Source organism: Talpa europaea (assembly GCF_964194135.1).
Source record: "Talpa europaea genome assembly, chromosome: 12".
Taxonomy (NCBI): Eukaryota; Metazoa; Chordata; class Mammalia; order Eulipotyphla; family Talpidae; genus Talpa; species Talpa europaea.
In genome coordinates this window covers 5,351,574-5,375,043 of record NC_140079.1, presented here as the reverse complement: position 1 = coordinate 5,375,043, position 23,470 = coordinate 5,351,574, and the positions used below count along the sequence as shown (strand labels likewise).

At 40.1% G+C, this 23,470-nt stretch overlaps 3 protein-coding genes across 4 annotated transcripts in view; all 3 read right to left on the bottom strand.

Moving 5' to 3' along the window:
• The window catches only part of LOC311182543 (olfactory receptor 7G3-like), a gene marked incomplete at both ends in the record, with an annotated part of 735,701 nt that overhangs the window by 516,771 nt on the left and 195,460 nt on the right, over window positions 1-23,470 (bottom strand). The window contains one exon of one of the 2 annotated variants that reach the window (XM_084251412.1): window positions 22,004-22,888. In XM_084251412.1, coding sequence (XP_084107538.1) covers window positions 22,004-22,888 — 885 coding nt within the window. Of the gene's footprint in view, window positions 1-21,949; window positions 22,889-23,470 lie in introns of those variants that run through there. The other variant, XM_084251413.1, reaches the window with a different exon arrangement.
• OR1M1 (olfactory receptor family 1 subfamily M member 1) lies at window positions 619-1,560 on the bottom strand (the record flags this gene model as incomplete). Its single annotated transcript, XM_084251408.1, has 1 exon — window positions 619-1,560. The coding sequence occupies one exon, from the start codon at window positions 1,558-1,560 to the stop codon at window positions 619-621; it is 942 nt and encodes a 313-aa protein (XP_084107534.1).
• Window positions 15,313-16,263, bottom strand: LOC311180558 (olfactory receptor 7G1-like; the record flags this gene model as incomplete). Its single annotated transcript, XM_084248486.1, has 1 exon — window positions 15,313-16,263. One exon carries the CDS (start codon window positions 16,261-16,263, stop codon window positions 15,313-15,315), a length of 951 nt encoding a protein of 316 aa, XP_084104612.1.

The window sequence follows — 23,470 nt, the reverse complement described above, 5'->3', positions numbered from 1 at the left end:
GCACTCTGTGACCTGGCATTCCCTGGTCATTGGATTTTTTCACTTCTCAAATGTATCCTTCTCTCTAGTTCTCTTCATCTTTATATTCCTCCTCCTATGTTGCCTCAACAATAGCACCCTATCTTTTGCGTCATGTCTCCTAGGTAACCTTTTGACTCTCCTTTCCAGACTCTGCCAGATGCCCCTATTATATGCTGTCTTTTCTCTCATATTCATATACCGGTTGCTTTGGCTGAACTGTCCATTATCTTCTCCCAAACCCAAATGTCAGGGATTTCTCTCTCTTGCTCACCACTCTATAGCCAGGACCTAACATCAAACTCAGGACAGTTATTCAATGAACAATTATTGAGTGTTGTTAAGTGGATTCTGCACCATGGTAAAGGCAATCGGGCAGGGCTACACTGATCTTTCTAGAAGACAGTAGGAGACATACCCAAAAGGATGCTCAATGGTCACACTAATTGAAGGAATAGATCCATGTCCACCTTGATATTTCCTCCTAAACTTCTTCAGTTCAGAGTTCCAAGCACCCACCCTCCTAGGCCAGGTCAGAGTTTTTCCCAGGAACCCAGATGCTTCCAGCTCCTCCCTGGAAACTCGCTGGTGTCCTGGCCATCAGGACGATGCAGTGACTTTCCTGCTGACAAGCTTCCTGAGGGCCCCCTTCAGGTCTCTGTTCCTCAGGCTGTAGATGAAGGGGTTCAGCATGGGGGTGACGGCCGTGTACATCACAGCAGAGGCTTTCTCCTTGACGGCGGTGCGGACAGACGACGGACACAGGTAGACCCCGATGGTGGTCCCAAAGAACAGGGCGACCACGGACAGGTGGGAGCTGCAGGTGGAGAAGGCTTTCTTCCTGCCGCCCGCAGAGGGGACCTGCATGATGGTCACGATGATGCGGGCGTAGGAGGCCAAGATGCAGACGAAGGGCGTGGCGATCACCAGGCCGGCCACCACCAGCACGAAGACCTGGTTCACGGTGGTGTCTGTGCAGGACAGCCTGAGCAGGGGCGTGAGGTCACAGAAGTAGTGCGGGAGCACGTTGCTGCCACAAAAGACTAGCCGGGCCATCAGGAGGATGTGGGTGAGGGAGATGAAGCAGGAGAACACCCAGGGGCCGCCGACCAGCAGGCTGCACAGGCGCGGGCTCATGATGGTGCTGTAGTGGAGGGGGTGGCAGATGGCCACGAACCTGTCGTAGGCCATCACGGCGATCAGGACGCTGTCCATGATGCCAAAGAAGTGGAAGAAGTACATTTGGGTCAGACAGCAAGGGTAGGAGATGGACTTGCTCCCAATTTGGATGTTTACCAGCATCTTGGGGACGGTGTTGGTGGCCAGGCAGAAATCCACCAAGGAGAGATTGGCCAAGAAGAAGTACATGGGGGTGTGAAGGTGGGCGTCTGAGCTGATGGCCAGGATGATCAGCAGGTTCCCCACCACCGTGACCATGTACATGAGGAGGAACATAACAAAGAGGAGAGTTTCTTGGTCTGGATTTTCTGTAAGTCCAAGGAGGATGAATTCTAATGCGTTGGTTTGGTTCCGTGGTTCCATAGATATAATTCCTCTTAAAGTATTAAAAAGGGGAAGTTCTGTGAATGCAATGAAGAATGTTCTGGAAGATTAGATGAGATCACAACCAATTTTCCCTCTGAGTTATTGTCACACAATTTGGCATATGGACTGCATCTTGAGTCAATAAAATTTTAAAGCAGCTCATAAATTGAGGCTTGGTTTCAGGATGTTCCCCTTAATATTTCCATATCAGGCAAACATGGAGACAATGTGCCATGCACAAAATTGTTTAAAAAATATCTGCGGAATGTTTTCTCCAGAATAAAGAAAAATCAATACAGACAGTAGTGATATCCAAGAAACAATGGTCAAGCAAGTAATTCGTTTATATTAGACAAAATAGAACCCAAACACTGGGTTTTAAATTGCTTAATGATTTTGATTTTATACATGTTCACAAGATGGACTGAAATACTGGGCAAAATGATATAAAAGAAAAGGAATTAGAATACAATGATTTGAGCTTCTTGCATTGAGTTGCATGAGAAAAGCATGTCACGTGTTTTTGACTTTCTATAACATAGTATTCATGATTAAGTTTAGGTGTGAAGCACTGAAATAATGTATATAGAATATGTCACTTCTGAATTGATAATGGGAGTAGTACAGAAATATATTTTTATACAAAATTCAGAAAAGAAGATACAAAGAAACAAATGAAAATATGTCAAACTATATGAGCAATCACAGGAAATGTTTAAATGACTTTAAGCATTAAAAAGAGACACTAAGGTAAGAGAAAGGAACAAAATCCTCTTACCCCTGGTATAAAAGAGAAATACCTAAATCACAATGACACAGCATGTTTGACCATAAACAAATGCTATAGATATACCAAGAAGTACTAACCAAAATAAAGATAGTTTGTTAACATCAAATAAAACATACTTGAGATGAAAGACAGTAAAAAGGAAATAATGTCATTATAATAATACAGAGAATAATTTACCAGAAAAAAAGCTTACAATATGTAAGAAAAACTAGAAATCCCTAAAAAAGGTAATCAGTCTCTTCCTTTATGTTTGAATTTATTAAAAAGCACACTTAATATGCATTAATAAAGATATAATACTTGAAATCAGGAAATATTCATGATATTTTAAAAGCACACCTATTAAGGGAAATGTAACTAAAGCAATAGTAACAGGTAATTCCATATTATTAAAAACACAGTTTAGAAAAGAAAGCTTGACTAACAAAACTATTTAAAAGTTACAAGAGAATACTAAATAATTGCACATTTTAATGATCATACTCTGTGATTTCTTTATCCTGTTTTCATTTAGTGAATAGATACTGGTAATATCAGCAAGATGGCAAAATGGGAATACATTACCATCTTCCTCCAGAGAACATCAAGTTTAACAATCACACGTGGATGAGAGTGCTTGTGGGGGAGAATTTCTAGAATACTGGAGCAAAACAAAAACAAAACCAACAAAAACCCAACATTAGACAATTTGAAGAGAGTAAGCACAGTCTCATTTTAGCCACACTCCCCCGCCCCTAAGACAACACACCTCAATTTCTAGAAAACACCCTCAGCCTTTGATTTCTACCACAAGGATTAAATAATTTTTAATTAAGTTCCAGAATCCCCTGAAGGCAGAAAAAATGTATTTCTCTCCCAAGGCCAGTCAATAAAGAATGGAGAAAGGGACAGGTTCTTCAAGGGTGAAGACAGGAATGGAGGCACAATTTCAGGGACTAAGAAAATTTAAGGAAACAAGAACCAACAAAGGTATACAATTATTCTCCAGTCACTGACCCCAAAGTAATGCAGATCTATGGTCTCTGGTGAAGAATTCAAAAATCCAAATGTTTTCCTTCACATTAGAAAAATCTGAGCCTCCTAGAGATCCATACCTTATACTTTATTACTACTAGCCCTCTAAAATTCAGTTTTATACCAGCTTTTTGTGGATAATATGCCTATCTCCCTCACCCTACTTTCCTCCCTTTCATCTCCTGTCTCCTCGCTTCTTCACATTTCATATCATTGAATGAATTCCTGTTTGTCAAGCATTACAACAGATACTTATCTATATATGACACATCCTAACAGCAAACTGGGAGGCAGGGATTTCAGTTCTCATTTTATACATGAGGTAGCTGAGTCTCAAAGAAGAGACAGGGCGTCCGGGATCTACAGCTATTAAGTAGTGACCATGGTTCCAGATGCCTGTCCAGAGTCCAAAGATAAGTCTTTCTAATGAGCCAGTCCTACCTTCTGTACTTTCTCTTCCTGAAGTCCATTGGTGCCCTTACCACCCTCCAGTAAATTCTATATATCTCTACAAAGTACCCCATCAAAGGTGGTTTTGTGCTCCATTTGTTGGCATCATGTGAGAGATGACACCATTCTGTGGCACCATGACCTTTTACTTGACTAAAAGATTCAGACTTGACTTGACTTGACTTGACTTGACTTGACTTGACTAAAAGATTCAGGAAGGGTTAGCGAGCACCTCATTGATTAAATTTCTAACTGAATCTGTGTGGTTTTCTGACAGTCTCCTGTCCTGTGCACCAAAACTACATGGCAGTTTTTGGTTAGTTCCTATTCTGTCACAACTCTTGGGAATAATTTAAGTCTCCAAAACTCAGAGACTCGTGTGTTCTCTTGAAGATCTTGGTGAGACTTTGTCCAGAAGCAGACCTCCTATCCCATAGAACCCTAGAATGGGTGTCCAGAGTCTCTCTACCTGGAAAGATCGGAATTCCCCAGAGCTTCAGAACCTAATGATGGCAGTAACTGAAACACACCTACAGAAGTTTGATAGAAACACCTCTCTTCTCTGAGATATTCAAGTGGGCTGGCAAAACATGTTCAGACAATAACTGTGTTATAAATCACAAAGTCTGGAAAAGGTTTGATAACCTGAAACCAATGAATGGTCATTGGAGTCAGGTCTGATGACTGAATGCTGAATTGAGCCAGGTAGAATCTCCCAGTGCCTCTGAGGCTGACCTTTCTCCTTTTCTGCCTCCATATTCTCTCATTCCCTCTTCTCACCCACCCCTTTTTCTCCCACCCTCATGTTTTCCGAGTCCACTTACTAGGCTTGATATAATCACTGAAGTATGACTTGACCTCAGTCCCTTCTTGATATTGAACAACAATGTTGCTGATCCTGCTTCCAGAAAAGACAAGAGAATGAAGTTGGATTTGGAGACAGAGGATTCCTCATAGAGGCACAGGTAGGTGTTCTCTTGGCCCAAAGAAGAAAAGATGAGTTGGAGGGTAAATTGAAGGAACTGAGGGAATATTTACAATTTCTGAGCCAATAAGAAGTCAATTCCCAAGACTCCTTGTTAGATAAATTGTCTGACGATTTCCCCTCTATTCCCCGAGTACCTCTGTTTCCTGTGGGGGCAGTGACATGGCAGTCGGGAGACTGAATTGACTGTTTAAGGTCTTCAGGACAAATCCTGCAGCAACTTGAATGTTCCCCAACTTCTTCTACACCCTCTTGTCCAGGAACAAACTCTCTTAGTCTCCTAAACTCTGTCTTCCTGAAATCCAAGGCTACTCAGGGAGGAAGTTTCCATTTTTTTTTTTAATCCAGTGTTTCTTATCACTTAAAGACCCATGAAATAATCCAATTATTTCCCTACATTCACCCAATGATGTCACATAGGAAAAAAAAAAAAACGCTGCTTCCAACCCCACTTAAGTGAAAAAGGACAACTATGTAAAGATACAATGATGTCCTTCGAGTTCATGGAGGATGTAGAATCTGACATGACAAAAATGACCCCAAGGGCCTCCCTGGTGGTGCAAGGGGTTGAGACACAGCCTATGAAGCTGTCCGCAGCCATTGCAGCACGAGTTCAATCCCTGGCCAAGGAGCTACCCACATGGTGCAGCAGCCCTCTCCTGGCTCACCTGCTGCTCCCCTCAGCAGTGTACTTCGGTCAATCTGTCTGTTCTGTTCCCCACTCTGTCTTTGGTGAATCCTCTCACCCTCCATGCCTCTGGAATGTACCCCAGCTCTTGTATGCATAAAATAAATAAATCTTTAAAAAAAATGACCTTGGATGAGTGACCCTGCAGCCAAACCCTTGCTCTGCGTGTTGGCCCCCATTGGCATTCCTGGGTATCTCTCCCTTGGCATTTTAAGAAATTAACTTTTATGAGGTCACAGATTATGGACTCATCTGTCCACTCAGTAAACATCCATTGAATTGACTGATAGATTTAGTGCCAGTTTAGAAAGACCTTCAGTTATGCAAAACCATAAACATTGACAAAAGGCGAATCTCCAATGCCAGGCTGAGGCATATTGAATATGTTAATGGGATATTGTGTTGGTCAATACTCCACTGTTGTGAGCAACAAGATGGCGGTCTTTCTCTATGTCTCAGATTGTTTTTCTCAAATTTTATTGATTTTCCAAATACATAAATATTTAATTTTGGGTATAAATTTGACACTTCCATATGTACATCATGCTTCACCAAAACTCCCATATCCATACCTGATCACACTCCTTTCAATCCCCTACTACCTGCCCATCCTCTCTGGTAGCCACAATATTTTCATGGACTCAAAGTTACTTTTCTTGTGTGTTTCCTGTTTACTTTGCCTATTTATATTTCATAAATGAGTAGAACCACCGGGTGACTCTCACTTTCTGGCATATTGCACTTAGCATTAATTATCTCAAGATCTATCCATTTTGTCCCAAAAGGCATTATTTCATCTTTTAAAATATCTGTGTATTGTCTCTTATAGTGGAATATTGCCGCGGACCGGCCCAGCGGCGGCGGGAGATTGAGACAATCTCAGGGTTTGAGCGAGAATGAGCAAAGGGTGGTCGAAGGAATTAGGGCGAGGGACAAGAATGACACACAGACACACTCAAGGGAGAGTGAAAATCTGAGTGCAATTTATTAGGATCAGCCATCTCTTTTTATACATTTTCACAGTGATTACTTCATTATGTTTTTCACAGTATGTGGTTAATCATTTATCAGATTGTTCGTAAATGCAGTGAAACATGAACAACATAACATCTTGTTTATTATTTACCAAGAAATCAGGAACAAATCAAGAACATTTCATATATTACCCCCCTCAGTGGAGGTCTGTTCTAGGTCTTGCGATTCACTGTTATGATTATATATACCTATCATAATCTTACTTTTATAGCTCCCATTTCTACTTATTATTCCTATAATTCTACTTGGTTACACGTTTACTGAAAACAATAGAACCAGTTTCCTTGGCCATGATTGCATTCCTTTATTGTGAAACTACTGCCTAGTAATGATTAACAACATGACTTGGTTGTGCCTCAACATCTTCCAGGCCTGTTTTCCTAGTTATTTTCCATAAGTGAAAGGTGGGAACCATTAAAATCCCCTTGGGGACTGCGTCTGTCTTAGGTTGTCAGAAGCTCCTTTCTGATCGTACCCATCATTGACTGTCCAGTCCAGCACACAGGGGAAGAGGGACTTATGTACCATAACAGCACAGCCACTCTGTTTTAATGAGAAATTGTGGCAATAGTCACATTGCTCTCAGGAGCCACCACAGGAATATAGTGTACCATATAATGGAATATAGTGTATATATTCCACAATTTCTTTATTCAGTTTTCTGTCAGTGATTAATTCTGTTGGTTTCATATCTTAGCTATTGTGAATAATGCTGTTGTTAACATAGAAGTGCATAAATTTTTTTTAAAGATTTATTTTTATTTATGCATACAAGAACAGGGGTGTAGGCCTGAGGTGCAGGGGATGAGAGGATTCATCAGAGACAGATTGGGGAGCAGAACAGGTAGATCTACTGAAATACACTGCTGAGGGGAGCAGAGGGTGAAACAAGAGAGGTCTGCTGTGCCATGTGGGTCAGCTCCTAGTTGGGGATCAAACTCATGCTGCAGTGGCTGGTGATAACTTGATAGTGCTGAGACTTAACCCCTTGTGTCACTAGGGAGGACCCAAATCTTTTTATTAGTGTTTTCACAGTTTGTAGGAAAACATTGCTGGATTGCATTGTATTTCACCTTGTATTGTTTTGAGTGTTTTCTATACCATTTTCCATAGTTGCTGCACCAGTTGATATTCCCACCAACAGATGGTTATCTTGCCTGTTGTCTTGCAAGTGCCCTCTGATTGTCTTTTCTTTTTCTGGGTTCTTATAGTTTCTTTGACAGCACTTCAGAGAAATATTGCATGACAATTGAAAGCAGACACCTTCAGCTCTGAGCTGCACAAATTAAAAATAACCTAGATTTGAAACTCAATGGGGATTACTTCCCCATTGCTGCTCATTGTTAGCTTGTGCTTACATCAACTTGAGTCTTCTTCTTTTTAACTGCAGAAGCTTTTAGAGCTGATTCCAGCCTTAACTGCAGATTGGAATTATTGGGGAAACGTAAAAAGTGCTTCTACCTGGATCTGACCACCAGAGATTTGCATTTAATTGGTCTAGTATGAGTCTCCTGCATTGGGATTTTCAAAAGTAACATAGGAGGTTTAATGTAGAGCCAGGACATAGAACTTCACTTTCATTGAATTGAGGAAGAAAAGATATGCTTGTATACATGTGGGTTAGCCTGGAAAGTAATGTCCCAGAGTGACTTTTTTTTTTTTAAGAAATAAATTAAGTCTCTGTGACTATCTTTTATGAGAAACACTATTTGTAGATATATAGAGAGTTGATATTTTCAGTGTCTGTTTAACATGATCATGATTGGGAAGAGATAAATTGTTTTTATCTCCAAGTGCAACCATTTCTCCTTTTAATGAAATTAGGTTTTGTTTAGGCAAAAGGTGCCATCTGATCCAAAGTGAATTATAAAGTTAATCTTTTCTGTGCTTCCTCTACAGGTGACTCTGTGATTAAATCCCAATAAGCTGTATAGTTTATAGTATTGTTCTAATGTCTGTTTCTTGGTTTTGGTGATATATTGGCTATGGAAGAGGATATTCCCATTAAAGGAAGCTTTAGGGAATGTAGTGCCATATTCCCACCAACTGGGAATGTTGGTGCCATTTTTACAATCTTTATGTGAGTTTAAATTATTCCAAAACAAAAAGTGAAAAGGCATAACCAAAACGGGAACTCTTTTTTATCCCATTTATGTCAAAATGGGAGATAGTTTTTTGGGGGAATTTTCTATGGTTGACAGCCTTAATGTTACCTGTTGGTATTTAGAAAGGGAAAGATGATGAAGGCCTCGGTCTGTCTAATCTGACATCATTCTACTTGTACACATCACTTTTTTTTTTTTTTTGGCCTGGGAAGAGAATGCTGTTCTACTAGACACCCGTGCATCAGAGGATTACAGAGGAGTCTCCATCCAAGGGGTGGAGCATCGCGTGCAGTGAGACTCGCATGCAGCTTGTGGAGGGGCATGCTGGGAAAGAGGCTGGAGCTGGGTGGACCCTGACACAAAGGGCTGGTGGGCTGAGGCCCTCCCGCTTCTGTGGTGGGGCTTGCACCCTGGAACTGCTAGGAAGGAGAAGTGGAGGAGAAAGGTAAAGGAGAGACATAGAGACACTGGGAAGAGATGCGTGGGCAGACTGACAAAGGCAGCTGGTACCTGGATTTGTGCTTTTACTTGACTCCTTTTATCTCAGGCTTGCCCACCCCTTTTGCCACCTTCTTGTGGTTCCCTAACCAAGGGTGTCCTAGATTTGTGGCCAGCATCTGTGTCTCAGTAGATCCCCCCCCCCGCCCGCCCCAATCGTTTCAGGCCAACCCAGTGTGCCTGGGCATTTGCCCACAAGGGATGGGTAATTTTCAGGATTTTTTTAGGACTATCCTTTCTTCTGCCCTCTCTACGCACACTAATTCTATGATAGACCCATCACACTAAGAGTCTGCCTTTGCCTCTATCAGTGGATATGGGGCTCCATTAAATTAATTAATTAATTAATTAATTATTTTTTTGTGGGACCCTTGCCAGTGGCCGGGGAATGAACCCGCACTGCAGAGGCTGCGGGCAGTCTTGCAGCCCAGCGCTCAACCGCTGCGCCACCAGGGAAGGCCCTGGGGCTCCATTTTAAAGCATACACCCCTTAATAGTTTGGGGTCCCCCGGTAAACTTTCAGTCCTATACTAACATGACTACAATGTGCAGAACTGTGAACATCCACATGTTCACATCACCACGTCACTATTATCTGCTGGGGTGACACCTACATGTGACGGCCAGGTGCACGGAACCCCCTGTGGACGAAGGTGGATACACGTAGGCACCATCTGACAGAAAGTATGTAGGTGACATTGTCCATTCACAGGGAACACCTCTTGTCCCTGAGAGTCCCAGTTGGTAAGAATTTCGTACTTGGCTTTCTTTGCCTGGTTGTCCCCCATGTGGCCCAGACACCCTGCAAGCCAGGGGCACCCTGATGATCTGAACTTTGGAGTCACCCACCCCAGGGAAACTGTCACAACAGCTGCATGCAGAAATGCCCAAAAATGCTGGCACCACCACAGCCTGAGTTCGACCCCCGACCAGGGAGCTGAACCACAGGGAGCAGCAGACCTCTCCTGTCTCCCCGCTGCTCCCCTTAGCAGTGGATTTCAGTGGATGTTCCTGTTCTGCTCCCCACTCTGTCTCTGGTGAGTACTCTCATCCCCACCCCCACCCCCGCACCTCTGGCCTACACCCCAGTTCTTCTACACAAAAAACAAACCAACCAAACAAAAAACCCCACAGGCATATGGAAAGTATTTACACATTCAACTATATATTACAATGGCCCTTGTGTTCAATCATAAAACACTATAAAAATACAAATAAGAAGAAATTGGCAATGCACACTACTGACAAGTTTTAATATCCTGGTAATAAAAACAATCATTTGGAATTAATTTTTAAAACTCGGTAAAAAATCCATGAACACCTACTAAGAGAATAAAAATGAATTGCTTATAAATATGTGAAAAGATGCCCAATCTTGTTAATAATAAGAAAAATACCAGAAACCAAATTTTTAAAAAAATTTATTTATTTATGCATACTAGAGCCCCTGGGGTACAGGCCAGAGATGCAGGGGGGTGGGAAGATTCACCACAGACAGAGTGGGGAACAGAACAGGTAGACTGGTTGAAATACACTGCTGAGGGGAGCAGAGGGGAGACAGGAAAGGTCTCCTGTGCCATGTGAGTTGCTCTCTGGCCGACTGGGGATAAAACTCATGCAGCAGAGGCTGTGGATTGCTTCATAGTGCAGTGCTTAACCCCTTGCGCCACCAGGGAGGTCCAAAACCAATTTGTTTTTATGCGCATTGTCTCTGAGAGTGTGCTGTTGGTGACAAGGACATACTAGTGGGAATGCACAGTGGTTCAATCACTGAGGAACAAATTTTTGAAATTTTCCAAAAAATAGATACTGCCATATAACTAATAATTCTAATCCAAGTATAAAATATTCTTTTTCTCACCAGGAAATATTTAAAACAATATTTTAAATGATTTATTCATAAATACAAAAAAGCCCTACAAACTAAAATATCTTTCACAAATATACCTATCTTGTAATATAGAAGAAGAGAGCATTTAAAATTAATGAGTGCTAAAATCAACAATATTTGTTGCACAGTTTCCTTCTTTTATTATATGAAAGCACAAATCTTTTTTTTTCCTTTTTTAAAATATTTATTTATTTATTTATGCATATAAGAGTTGGGGTACAGACCAGAGATCGTGGGGGGTGAGATGATTCACCAGAGACAGAGTGGGGAACAGAACAGGCAGATTGACCCAAGTACACTGCTGAGGGGAGCAGCGGGCGAGTTAGGAGAGGTCTGCTTCGCCTTGTGGGCTGCTCTGCAGCCGGCCAGGGATGGAACTCATGCTGCAGAGGCTGCAGATTGCCTCACAGTGTGGTGCTCAACCCCTTGCGCCACCAGAGAGGCCCCTGAAAGCACAAATCTTAACTGGCTGACTGGACAAGATTTTACATCTGTACACATTCAAATAATTCAGACCCTGGCCATAGAAGATACATTCACAGTATCCCAAAACCTCTACTATGTCCTCCCCCAGTCATTTGACTATGCAGAATTCATTGGAAAGACAATCCTTTTCTCTACTGTTTGGCTTAAATCTCATGACAACACATGTGTAGTCAGCAGTTTCTATATTACTAATTTGTTTTGTTGGTTGATTTGTTTAGCTTTTAACATTTGTACCACATTGTTTAAATTAATATAACTTCCTCTGAGATTGATATTTTGTAAGATAGTTCTCCAGATTTGTTCTTTTAGTATGAGATTGTCTTGGCTTTTTGGAGTAATTGTTAGAATATTGAACTTTGAGAAAATCTAGAGATTCATTTGGAAGAATAAGTGATATTTTTACAATAGTATACCTTCTTATCAATTAACATGGTATATTTATTTATTTAGGGCTTATTAAAATTGTGCTTAATCATGTTTGCTACATTGTTTAGAGTATAGAAGTTTATAGTGTAAAAGATTTTCAAATATTCCATTAAATTTATCCCTTGGCATTTGTACTTACAAATGATAACATTTTAATATTGAATTCCAATTGTGTTTTCTGTAATACATCCAGTGTTTGATGCATATAAATCTAAGATTGCCATGTATTCCTGTTGGATGCATCCTGTTGTCTGACTGTTAACATTGCTAGTTTTCACTGCCTGTTACATTTATGTAACATATCTTTTCCATTCCTTTGCTTTCAAACTTTTTGTATCTTTGTATTCAAAGTGTATCTCTTATAAAGATGACCAGGTTGGGTCAATCAATAAATAAAAAGACAAAACAAGCTAAAACCCAACTATATACATGTTTTTTTAAGAGATACACTTTAAATACCTTTAAGCCAAAGACAGAAAAATAAAACAAATAAAAAATGCATCCCTTAGGGCTTAACTTTTTCAAAATGAAACAATTTAAAGCTAGATAAGGAGGATTATTGGGGTACTGGTGGTGGGTGGGGTGTGAAAATATACACTTGTAGAACTTTAAGCCTATAATCCCCAAAGCAGATGCAATGATGTAAAGCACTTTAATTTTAATTCAAACTTAATTGAATAAACATAATATAAAATCAGATAAGGATATAGATGGGGTGATTAATAATAACATTGAATCTTATCATTTCTGAGGGCAAATAGCATGAAATACTGACAGTTTTATAGGCTTTTACCTTTTAGAAGAACATTAAACAAAATTAGAAATGCAGATTAAATGTAGTATTTGCACCAGGGAGAGGAAAAGTGAGGTGACTAGAACACACTCACATGTACTCTCTTGTGCTGGTATAGCTTTATTTCCTTACCCAGGTGATAGTCTTGTATGTTTCATTCTGTTAACATTCTTTCGGAACTATAGATACATTTTACACACTGCTTTGCATATTCAAACAAAAGAAATTTAGGAAAGGTCTTTTTATTCCAGATCAAAAATACATTCCCTATAGATTTCTAACATTAAATATACTTTTAAAACTCCAAAGTGCAACAGAATCTTATAAAGTGCTAATAGATAGTGTGACTCGTTCAATGTTTCTGCAGAGCTTAAAAGTCTGTTGTTTGTGTGTGATATTAGGAACCTCCCTGAGGCATGAAGCCTCTGCTGACTTGCAAGTCTGATGTCAGGGAAGGTCAGATTGAGAGAAAGGAACAGAAGGATTCTAAGCTTCCACATTGGTCTTTCGGCTCAGTACAAACCAGGAGGTTAACTGTTGAAAACATACTGTGTTGTTATGTCTAGTCTATAAAGATGGAAAGAACCATGTTTTTTTTTGTTGTTGTTTGTATTACTCCAGACATTCAAGAAAATTCCTCAAAACATTAACAGTAAAAAGGTAAGGGATATAGATTTGAATGATCACACACAGCACAAATTACAGTCTTTGCAAATATCTATGGGAAAGTCACCAAACAAAGATGCTACTACTGTTTCCAACAATTAGGAAAAAATCAGACTCTGGAAGATTCTAATATCTACAACTATTATGTTATAATATTGAGGCAGAAGAGCTGAAACAAACAAACAAACAAAAAAGAATGAAGTGAGAAAACCCCAAGGAACCTTTGGGATACTATCAAGTGAAAAAATGCACTGAGGGAGTCCCAGAAAGAGGAGAGAAAGAGAAAATGCTGTCAAGAATATTCGAAGAAATAATTGTCAAAACCTCCCTAAAGACGATGGTGTACATGAACCTACGAATCCAAGAAGTCCATGAAGGCCAAGAAGGTCCCATCAACGAGATCAACACAAAGATACATGGCATCAAGCTGACCGTGCCCATAGAGACACAAGACCTTGAAAGCTGCTCATCGCCAAGATGTAAGAGGAAACCAACGCATCACTGACAGCGAATATCTCGTCAGAACCCAGGAGGCCAGAGGACGCTAGAATAACACAGTTGAAGTACCAACAGAAACAATAGAACTATCAACCAAGAATCTGATATGTGACCAAAAACATCCTTCCAAAATGAGGGAGATATAAACCATTATCAGATAAAATTGAAATATCTCATTCCCACTAAGCCTTCTCCATGAACATATCTAAGGGATTCCTGCAGCTTGAAATGAAGACAGCCATTAGCAACACAAGACTGTCTGAAAAATAAATGTTTCTGGTAAAGATAAATGTGTCAGCAAGTTACATATTCCTTCATCCAGTTTGGTTTATAGCTCCACTTTTTTTTCCTACTGGATTAAAAAGATACATGAAAAAATCAAATCTGTGCTATTGGCCACAGTGTTTGATTTGTGGCAATGACATTAAGGAAAAAGGACAGAATGATAGGAAAGCAGAGGTTTTCTATGCTTGTGAAGGAAAAATGGCAGGAATTCAATGAGACTGCTATAAATTTAGCATGTTCGATGTGCTGCCTACAGTAACAACCAAGTTATCTAAATATATTCCAAAGAGATAATGAAAAAGGAGTACAAACTGTCCCTACCAAAAAAAGAAAATTTAAAAAACAACAAAATACTAGACAGAAAGTAGGCTAGCAATCGAAGAAATAAACAAAAAATTATACTGGGTATAGATGAAATAAATTTTAAATGGAGGAGCTAATTATCTCCTTAAAGTCAGCACTTTTAAAGTAAGTGGATTAAGCTCTCCAAATAAGAGAGAGTGGAAGAGAAAAGAAACTTGATGTGCATATATGCTGTGAGAGACTCAGTAGAGATTTACAAACCCAGATGGATTGGAAATGAAAGAATGGAAAATATATTCCAGAGAAATAGACACCAAGGGAGAGTTAATATCAGAAAAAAATTGACTTCACATCAAAACCATGAAAATAGATGAAGAACGACAGATAGAAAACAGACAGGTAGATAGAAATAGAAATAAAAGGGGCAATAATCAAGGTGTTAGGACAATTGCAAACATGTAGATATCAAACAACAGGGCCTTAAAATACCTAAAGCAAGCATGACAGAAGTGAAGGGAGAAATACATGTTCTCTAAAATATTGTCTAAAGACATTTATCACAACTTTTAACAATAGATGGTACCCTTGGCTAAATCAAAGATAATTTGAAAGACAATATAAACACATAGAACCTACAGACATACAAACACGCCTTTCTACAGCAGCAAAAGATGCCTTCTCCAGTGCACATGGAAAATTTTCCAGGCGGACCACAGCCACCAAGAACATTCCAATGCATTTAGAAAGATGGAAGTCATGGAAAGGGGCTTTCTGACCACAGCATGTGAACCTGGCAATCACTGAGGACAACTGGAAAGTATTCAAAGATGTGGCAGTTAAACACCCTCCTGAAAATCCAATAGCTTCTTATTGACCAGTTTTCTCAAGGCTCCTTTCATGTCCCTGTTCCTCAGGCTGTAGATGAAAGGGTTCATCATTTGGGGGATGACAGTGTAGATCATGGAAGCCACTGCCGTGTTTCTGGAAGAATTAGTCAGGGCAGAACTAATGTAGACCCCCAGGCCTGTCCCATAGAACAGGGACACCACCGAGAGGTGAGACCCGCAGGTGGAAAAAACTTTATACTTTCCATCCGCTGACGGGATCCTCAGAACAGAGGACACTATTTGAGTATAAGAAAAAACAATCCCGCACAGAGGAATACCCCCAAATACGCCAGTTGCAAGATAGATTAGGATGTTGTTGATAAGGGTGTCAGAACAGGCGAGTTTGATGACCTGAACCACTTCGCAGAAGAAAAGGGGGATTTCCACGCGTGCACAGAAGGCCAGTGGCAGCACCAGCAGGCTGTGGAGGAGGGCGTCGGTGATGCTCAGGCTCAGGGAGCCCAGGACCAGCAGGCCGCAGAAGCAGGGGCTCATGATGACGTTGTACCTGAGTGGGTGACAGATGGCTACGTAGCGGTCGTAGGCCATGATTGCAAGAAGAAAGCTTTCCAAACTGGCAAAAACCAAGATGAAATAGACCTGCGTGAGACAGCCTGCATAAGTGATGCCCTGACTCTGTGCTCGAATGTTCACTAGCATCTTCGGGATGGTGGTTGTGCTTAAGCAAATGTCAGCAAAGGACAGATTGGAAAGTAAGAAGTACATGGGGTTGTGCAGCTGGGAGTCAGAGGCGACAGTCAGGATGATGAGGAGGTTTCCCAGGATGGTGACCGTGTACACGGACAGAAACACCATGAAAAGGAGAGGCTGCAGTTCTGGATCCTCTGTCACTTCCAGAAGGAGGAATTCTGGAACACCTGTTTTGTTTCTGGGTCCCATCTCAATTAACTTGGTAGGAAAGATGAACCGTCAGCACCATCAGATGGGGTTTTCCAGACCCGAAGAAGCAGCAGCACCTAGGGAAACACTAACTCAGGGAGGGATGGAGGCTCACATGGGAGAAAGAGTGGGTTTCCTTGGTACACATACTATTCTGTGACAGAAAATACACCTGAAGCGGATACAGCAAAATCCATCAGTTGTTCATTTCTGCAAGGGCTATGGGTGGTCATTTTTTTATGCTGCACTATATATACTGCCCTGACTATTTAAAACATTTACTAATTTTGTAAAAGTAGCAGATTGAAAAGGCAACTGAGAATTCTGTGTGGAGTTTAGAGACCTCCCAGTCAGGATCTGAGATTCTGCAAGGGTATGCCAAGAGCCAGGAATGCTAAGGGAAGGTGAACTTCACCATATTTCCTGCCACTGCCACTGCAAGATTGCAAGTAAACGTCAGAATTTTATAAGTTGCTCTGTTTTAGAAAAAAATCAGTGTCTGCTAAGGAAGACAATGACCCTGGTCTTAGTAGAATGACATCAAGATCAGTAAATGAGAGGTGTTTGCATATTGGTGCAAAGGTGCCAAGAAACTTGTGAAAAAATGAGAGGTGGCAGGAAGTGCATGCGTGACTTGGCTCTGATAAGCTGTGGTATGTGCTGCGTTCACTGCCCTCCCTGAGTGAACTGGTACTAAGTCACCCTCCTTCATTTCCAAATAGTAACCAAAGGATGAGGGTTACCTGACGCAGGTGATCTGTCCTCAGGAAGGACAGGGGGACTGGGTGAAACATGGGGTCCTGTGCAAGAGGATCGGCTCTGGAGGAGGCTAAGGTGTGTGACTTTTTCTCAGGAAGAGTTGCTGAATAAGGCAGGTTGCATTCATTGTCTCCCTAGAGGTTCAATTTCCAAAGCTTCTCATTACCCAAACAATATTCTTATTATCACTGAGATCCCAAGGAAGTACAACTCCATAAAGAACAAGATTCTAGAAGGCAGAATTAAGTATGGGTGCCTGGCTGACCCTCCGAGGCCAACTCCCACCTCCATTTCTGCCTCTGTGTCTGTTTATCTCTTTCTCAAATTTGTTACAAATGGTCACTCTCCTTCTCTAAAACTGCACTCTAGTCTTCTTTTACTAGACACAGCGAAGGGACCTCTATCAGACGAACATTCTCAGGGAGACTGAACACAATCTTAGTTGAAAAATCTATTATATATATATGTTTAAAATAGATAAAAGTTAGTAAAATTTGGAAACTCAGGAGTTTTCTCTCTACAAGTCATTAATAGCTCCTGAGAATTCATCTTCACCATGTATATTTATACCGGAGAGCCTTTTTTTTTTTCCTCTGATAATTTTGTTTCCAATCAACACAGATATAACTCTTATTGCCTTTTAAGATTTTGGTGATTGCTGTTTTGAATCTTTTCACAATAGTTTTAATGTACATTTTGTTCACTTTAGGGACTGAAGGTTGAAATTATGAACTTGAGTTAATCATATGAATTAATAGGAGAAAAACAGTTTATAGAAACCACAATCTTATTTAAACTAGAGGGACATCCAATAGAACATGGTGGAGGGTAGGGGGCACTGGTGCTAGTCAAGGTGGGAAAACATACATTTATGGAGGTTTGAATCTGTATCCCTCAGAGCAGATGCAAGATGTAAAAATACTTCTCCTCAAAAGACATGATTTGGAAGAAAAGTAAAAGAGAGGGGAGTTAATATGTGCGTTAATATGTTAAACTACTCTCAACCACATATTAATGAGATTTGTCAATGAAATAATTTTACACCCACTGGATTATCAATATACTTGAAAATGTATTGACAATGATAAAAAGTACCAGGGTTTTATACTATGGGTATAAGTGTAATAATCACTTACTAGAACTCTTTGGAACAACTCAAAGGAGAATCCAGATTTATATGCAATATTTCATTGCAAGTATAAAGTTGTCTATAATTTTCACCAAGAAAAAGAATATTCAAACAGGCTGATTCATAATAGCAGCAAGCTACTTACAAGAAAAATTTCCATTAATATAGCACAGGGAATCTACTTTGAAAAATCAGCACAGATAATGTAAAATCACAGCAGATAGAACTGGAAATAACTTAGTGGCTGCTGTGTCCCATAACATGATTACATCTCAAAAATGCAATAATGAGAAGAAAACCAACCAGGTGAAAACTTCCCAGGTGACATTAAAACTTTAGCAAATTTGTAAGTAAGCAAATTTAAAAATTAGACAGGAGTATATTCTGGGGTGATAAGACAATGACATCTAATCTTTTTGCTAGTTTCATATGGCAAATATGAGTAAATACTGGCAATTTCATATAATTCAACCCAAAAGAACTTCAAAGAAAATAAATCCATCATTTAGAATAGAGTTTGCTCCTGGAGTGGGAGATGGTGATGCAAGGAGGGAACCAAGATTGCCCCTCATCTTGACAACATCCTTTTTTGTGCTGTCTTATTTTCAACTTCTCTTTGTTAGAGGAAATGCTTCTTCATAGTGTACCTTTCCTCATAAAGGCATATTTTTTTTTATAGAGGCATGTTTTTATTTATTTATTTATTTGTTTGTTTGTTTTGTTTATACATGCACTGGGCACAGTCAGAAGCGCAGGAGGGTGAGAGAATTCACCAGAGCCAGAGCAGGGAGTAGAGCAGGCAGAAGGACCGAAGTACACTGCTGAGGGGAGCAGCGGGCGGCAGGAGAGGTCTGCGCGCCATGTGGGACCCTCCTCCGGTGGCTGGGGAGCAGCCGGGGATTGAACCAGCGCCGCAGAGGCCGCGGGCAGCTTCGCAACCCAGGGCTCTACCGCTGCACCACCGGGGAGGCCCCCTCATAAAGGCATATTAATAAGTTTTGATTAAAGTCCTAAGGCTGCAAACCTCTATGACATCAGTGATACAATTAAGTTTATTCAATTAAATTTCTCTGTGTGTAATCCACATAGATGTGTAACAAACAGCGATATAAAATGAGTAAGGACAAATGTGAAAATTCATACTTTTTTTTTATTGAAGTAACACGTTTAAAACATTACGTAGGTTTCAAGCATTACTATGCAATTGACCACTTTTGTCTAATTTACTTACCTATCTCCCCCCACCTTGCCTTGTGGTAACCACCATTTTGCTCTTTTGGTCTAAGTGTTTGTTTGGTTTTAGATTTTTCATTTGTTGTTTTGTGTTTCTTTATCTACAGCATATGTACGAAATCCTGCAGTGTTTATCTTTATCTGATCTATTTCATTATTTCACCTTCTAGGTCCATACATGTTGTTGCCAATGGCATGGTTTTATCTTTTTATGGTTGACTAATATTCCATTGCACTATGAATATTCCATTGCGCTGTGAATAGTGTTGCAGTAAAAAAGGGACTGTATATCTCCGCAAATTAGTATTTTCCTATTGCTTGGATAAATATCCTTCAGTGACTAGCTAGATCGTGTAATATTTCTGTTCTTAAATTTGTTTAGGAATCTACATATTGTTTTCCATAACAGCTACACCAATTTATAGTCCCATCAAGTGCATAAAGGCGCCCTTTTCTTGGAATCCTCTCCAACACTGTTGTTTCTTGTCTTTTTGATAATAGTTTTCTCACAGGCATGAGATGCCATAACTGTGGGCTTGATTTGCATTTCACTGATAAGAAGGGGTGTTCAACATCTTTTTATGCACCTATTGGCCATTTCTTAGTTTTCTTTGGAGAATATTTTCTGTTTGGGATTATTGTTGAACTCTATGAATTTCTCTCATTTATCAGATAAATGATTTCCAAATAATTTTTCAACTTAGTATGTAGCCTTTTTATTTTACCAATGGTTTATTTAACTGTTCAGAGGCTTTCCACTTGATGCAGTCTCATCTGTTTACTTTTTCCTTTGTTTCCCTAGACATTGGGGATGTATCCCAAACATCACTCAGGGTAAATGCATTCTTATAAATAAGCCATTTAAAAGGTTCAAATCTAATAAGCTGCAAAAGATTGCCAACATTTTTATACCTACTGAATAATTATTCATTTTATGTGTCAGTTAAATTAGAAAAATCGACTATGAAATGTAACAAAAAATTCTAATCTGAAATAAGTGGCAAAATATGTAAGACCAATGGGATTATAAGATTTAAGAATATAGGGAAGGTATGGAGCTTATGATAGTGGCTAAATATATTGAGTACTTACTAAGTTCTGGCCATTGTCCTAAGTACTTGTAGTGGTTATCCAGGCATACTTTCTAGAAGGTATGATACTCCATACAGTCACTCTGTGATTTTCATAGCAATCATTTCCCCACACCAACAGTTAAATTAAACAGATGGAATATGACGTGATTTTAGTACAGAATAGCATCACATTCTAGATGATTCCATGCAATATCTGGTAACAATAGACCCAGAGAGGACAGAATTCTGTCTCGGACATGATATTTGGATAAAATGCCTGTATCTTTGCAGAAAACTGGGTCCATGGAGTGGACCAAGTCAAGAGAAATCCACTCCCTGGAGAATTAAATGAATAATCTCCCTCTGATCCTTGTCAAGAATATAACTCTAACACTTGCATTAGTCATGGTCACTTTCTCTGAGTGGGAACAAAGATTTCCTGTGTGATCAAGAGCAAATGTTTCATAATCCTTTGCTCTTTCTAAGGATATGTATATACTGTCTTCACAGCCTCTCTCTGATGAACAAGTAGCTAAACGTTTGCAAACCCTGACTAAGGGACATTTGGTTACCTTGGTGTCACCACTGTGGAATGACACTAGCCATCTTTGTGACCATATCAAAGATCTGTCCTTAGAAAGAGCAAAGGGTCTGAACGAGGAACCAAACTCGTACTCTGGAAGGGTCGACTGTGAGAGGAGACTCGGAGGTGTTGCTTCTTCTCTGAGAAGGTTCTTTCACTGAGGTGGCCAGAGGTAAGTTGCACACACTGTGTCCTTAGAGACTCAATTTCCAAAGGTCTTCATTAGCAGAACAATTTATTGCCATTGTAATCCCAAGACAGATCAAGAATCTACAGGGGAGTAATTCAGTAAGACTTCAAAGCATCAAAGTCCGACAGAGGAAGATTACCAACCTTTGTCTGCCTACTTCTTATTTTATTGTATTACTAAAGCCAGCTGTATAGAGCTGATATGCACAGCAATGAAAACAAACATATTTGATTGATGAATAGACTAGTGAAAATACATGAAACCATTAGGATTACAAGTATTAAGAATCTAGGGAAGATAAAGATCACAATCATAGCGGTTTGATTTTATTGTGTGCTTTCTGTGTTTATCATTTTTATGAGGATTGATTTCTCAGCAGTAATGCACTACAGATAGCAAATCTGAGGTTTTCATGCAATGATTTTCCTCAAACAAGGAATTAGATACATAGATGGCATATGATCTTATTTTCAGTGATGAGATTGGAGATGACATCTTATGGATTGTACCATGGAAAATATCTATTATAAATAGATCTCCAGTTAATAATAGGCCCTGTGAAAGACAGTTCTCTCTTTCAAAATTTCTTATTCAAATCCTGACCCTAGCCATTTGATCTCTGGTCTCATGTGTTCAAAGAGATTGGCTGGGCTTTCTGAATCACTTGTTATTTCTCACTACCAGATTTCCTGCAGCATAAACCCAAAACAGATGATGTATCAATGGAATGATGATATTCTTGAGATGAATTTCCTGAAGGCTCCCATCATGTCCTTGTTCCTCAGACTATAGATAAAGGGGTTCATCATAGGGGTGACAACAGTGTACATCACTGATGCTATTGCACTGCTCCTGGAGGCATGAGTAGATGCAGAACTAAGGTACACCCCAAAACCTGTCCCATAGAACAAGGAAACAACTATTAAGTGTGACCCACAGATGGAAAATGCCTTATACTTTCCACCAGTGGATGGGATTTTGAGGACAGAAGAGACAATCTGAACATAGGAAAAAATTATCCCAGAGATGGGAATAACACCAAACAGACTGGTCACTAGATACATGAAGATGTTATTGAGGAGGATATCAGAGCAGGCGAGTTTGAGAATGTGGGCTAGTTCACAGAAGAAGTGGGGGATCCTCAGGTCTGTGCAGAAAGATAAGCACAGGGTCATCAAGGTGTGGAGCAGGGCATCCAGGACACTGATGAGAAAGGACAGCAGAAGCAGCAGGCCACAGAGTCGAGGGTTCATGATAACATTGTACCTCAGTGGGTGGCAGATGGCCACAAATCTATCAAACACCATCATTACTAGAATTTCATTTTCTAATCCAACAAAAGTCAGGGCAAAGCTGATTTGGGTAAGGCAGCCTGTGTAACTGATAGATCTGTTCTGAGTCTGGATGTTCAGCAGCATCTTGGGGATGGTCGTGGAGGTAAAACAGATGTCAACAAAAGACAGGTTGGAGAGGAAGAAGTACATAGGGGTGTGCAAGTGGGAGTCAAAGATGATGGCAAGGATGATGAGCAGGTTCCCAAGCACAGTGACAAGGTACATGGCCAGGAACAGGCAGAACAGGAGGGGCTGCAGCTCCTCATCCTCTGACAGTCCCAGGAGGAGGAATTCTGCAGGATGTGAGAGGTTTCCTGAGATCATGCTGTTGATGGGTCTGACAGAAAAAACAGAGGTGACGAGAAAACATTGAGAGAAGCTCCTTTAATTGTGTCTATAGTTTGAAACCAAATGAGTTACAGATCTTTTCTCCTGCTTTCCTCCCCCCTCCTCTATTTCCTCTCCTTTTCATGCCTTATTGTCTCACAAAACTTCTCTCCTACCATCTATTATCCCCAATTTTTGTTTTCCATCTCTTCTTTGTCAAGAGGGGTAGTTAGAAGAAAATAGTGAAACATTGTCCTCTTAAGCTTAAGCTACCTCTAAGGAAATAATTCTAGAATAAAATCATTAAAGCTGACAGAACACAGTTTGAGAAAATATAACCTATGGAAAAATCCTGCTTGTGCTTATTTTTGTAAATAAAGCTTTGCCGGGACACAGTTATTCATTTACATATTGTCCGTGACTGGTTTTCTACTATATCTCAGTTGAGTATTTGTTTTTTTTTTTTAAAAGATTTATTTATTTATGCATATAAGAACTGGGGTATAGGCCAGAGGTGTGGGGGGTGAGAGGATTCACCAGAGACAGAGTGGGGAGCAGAACAGGCAGACTGACTGAAAT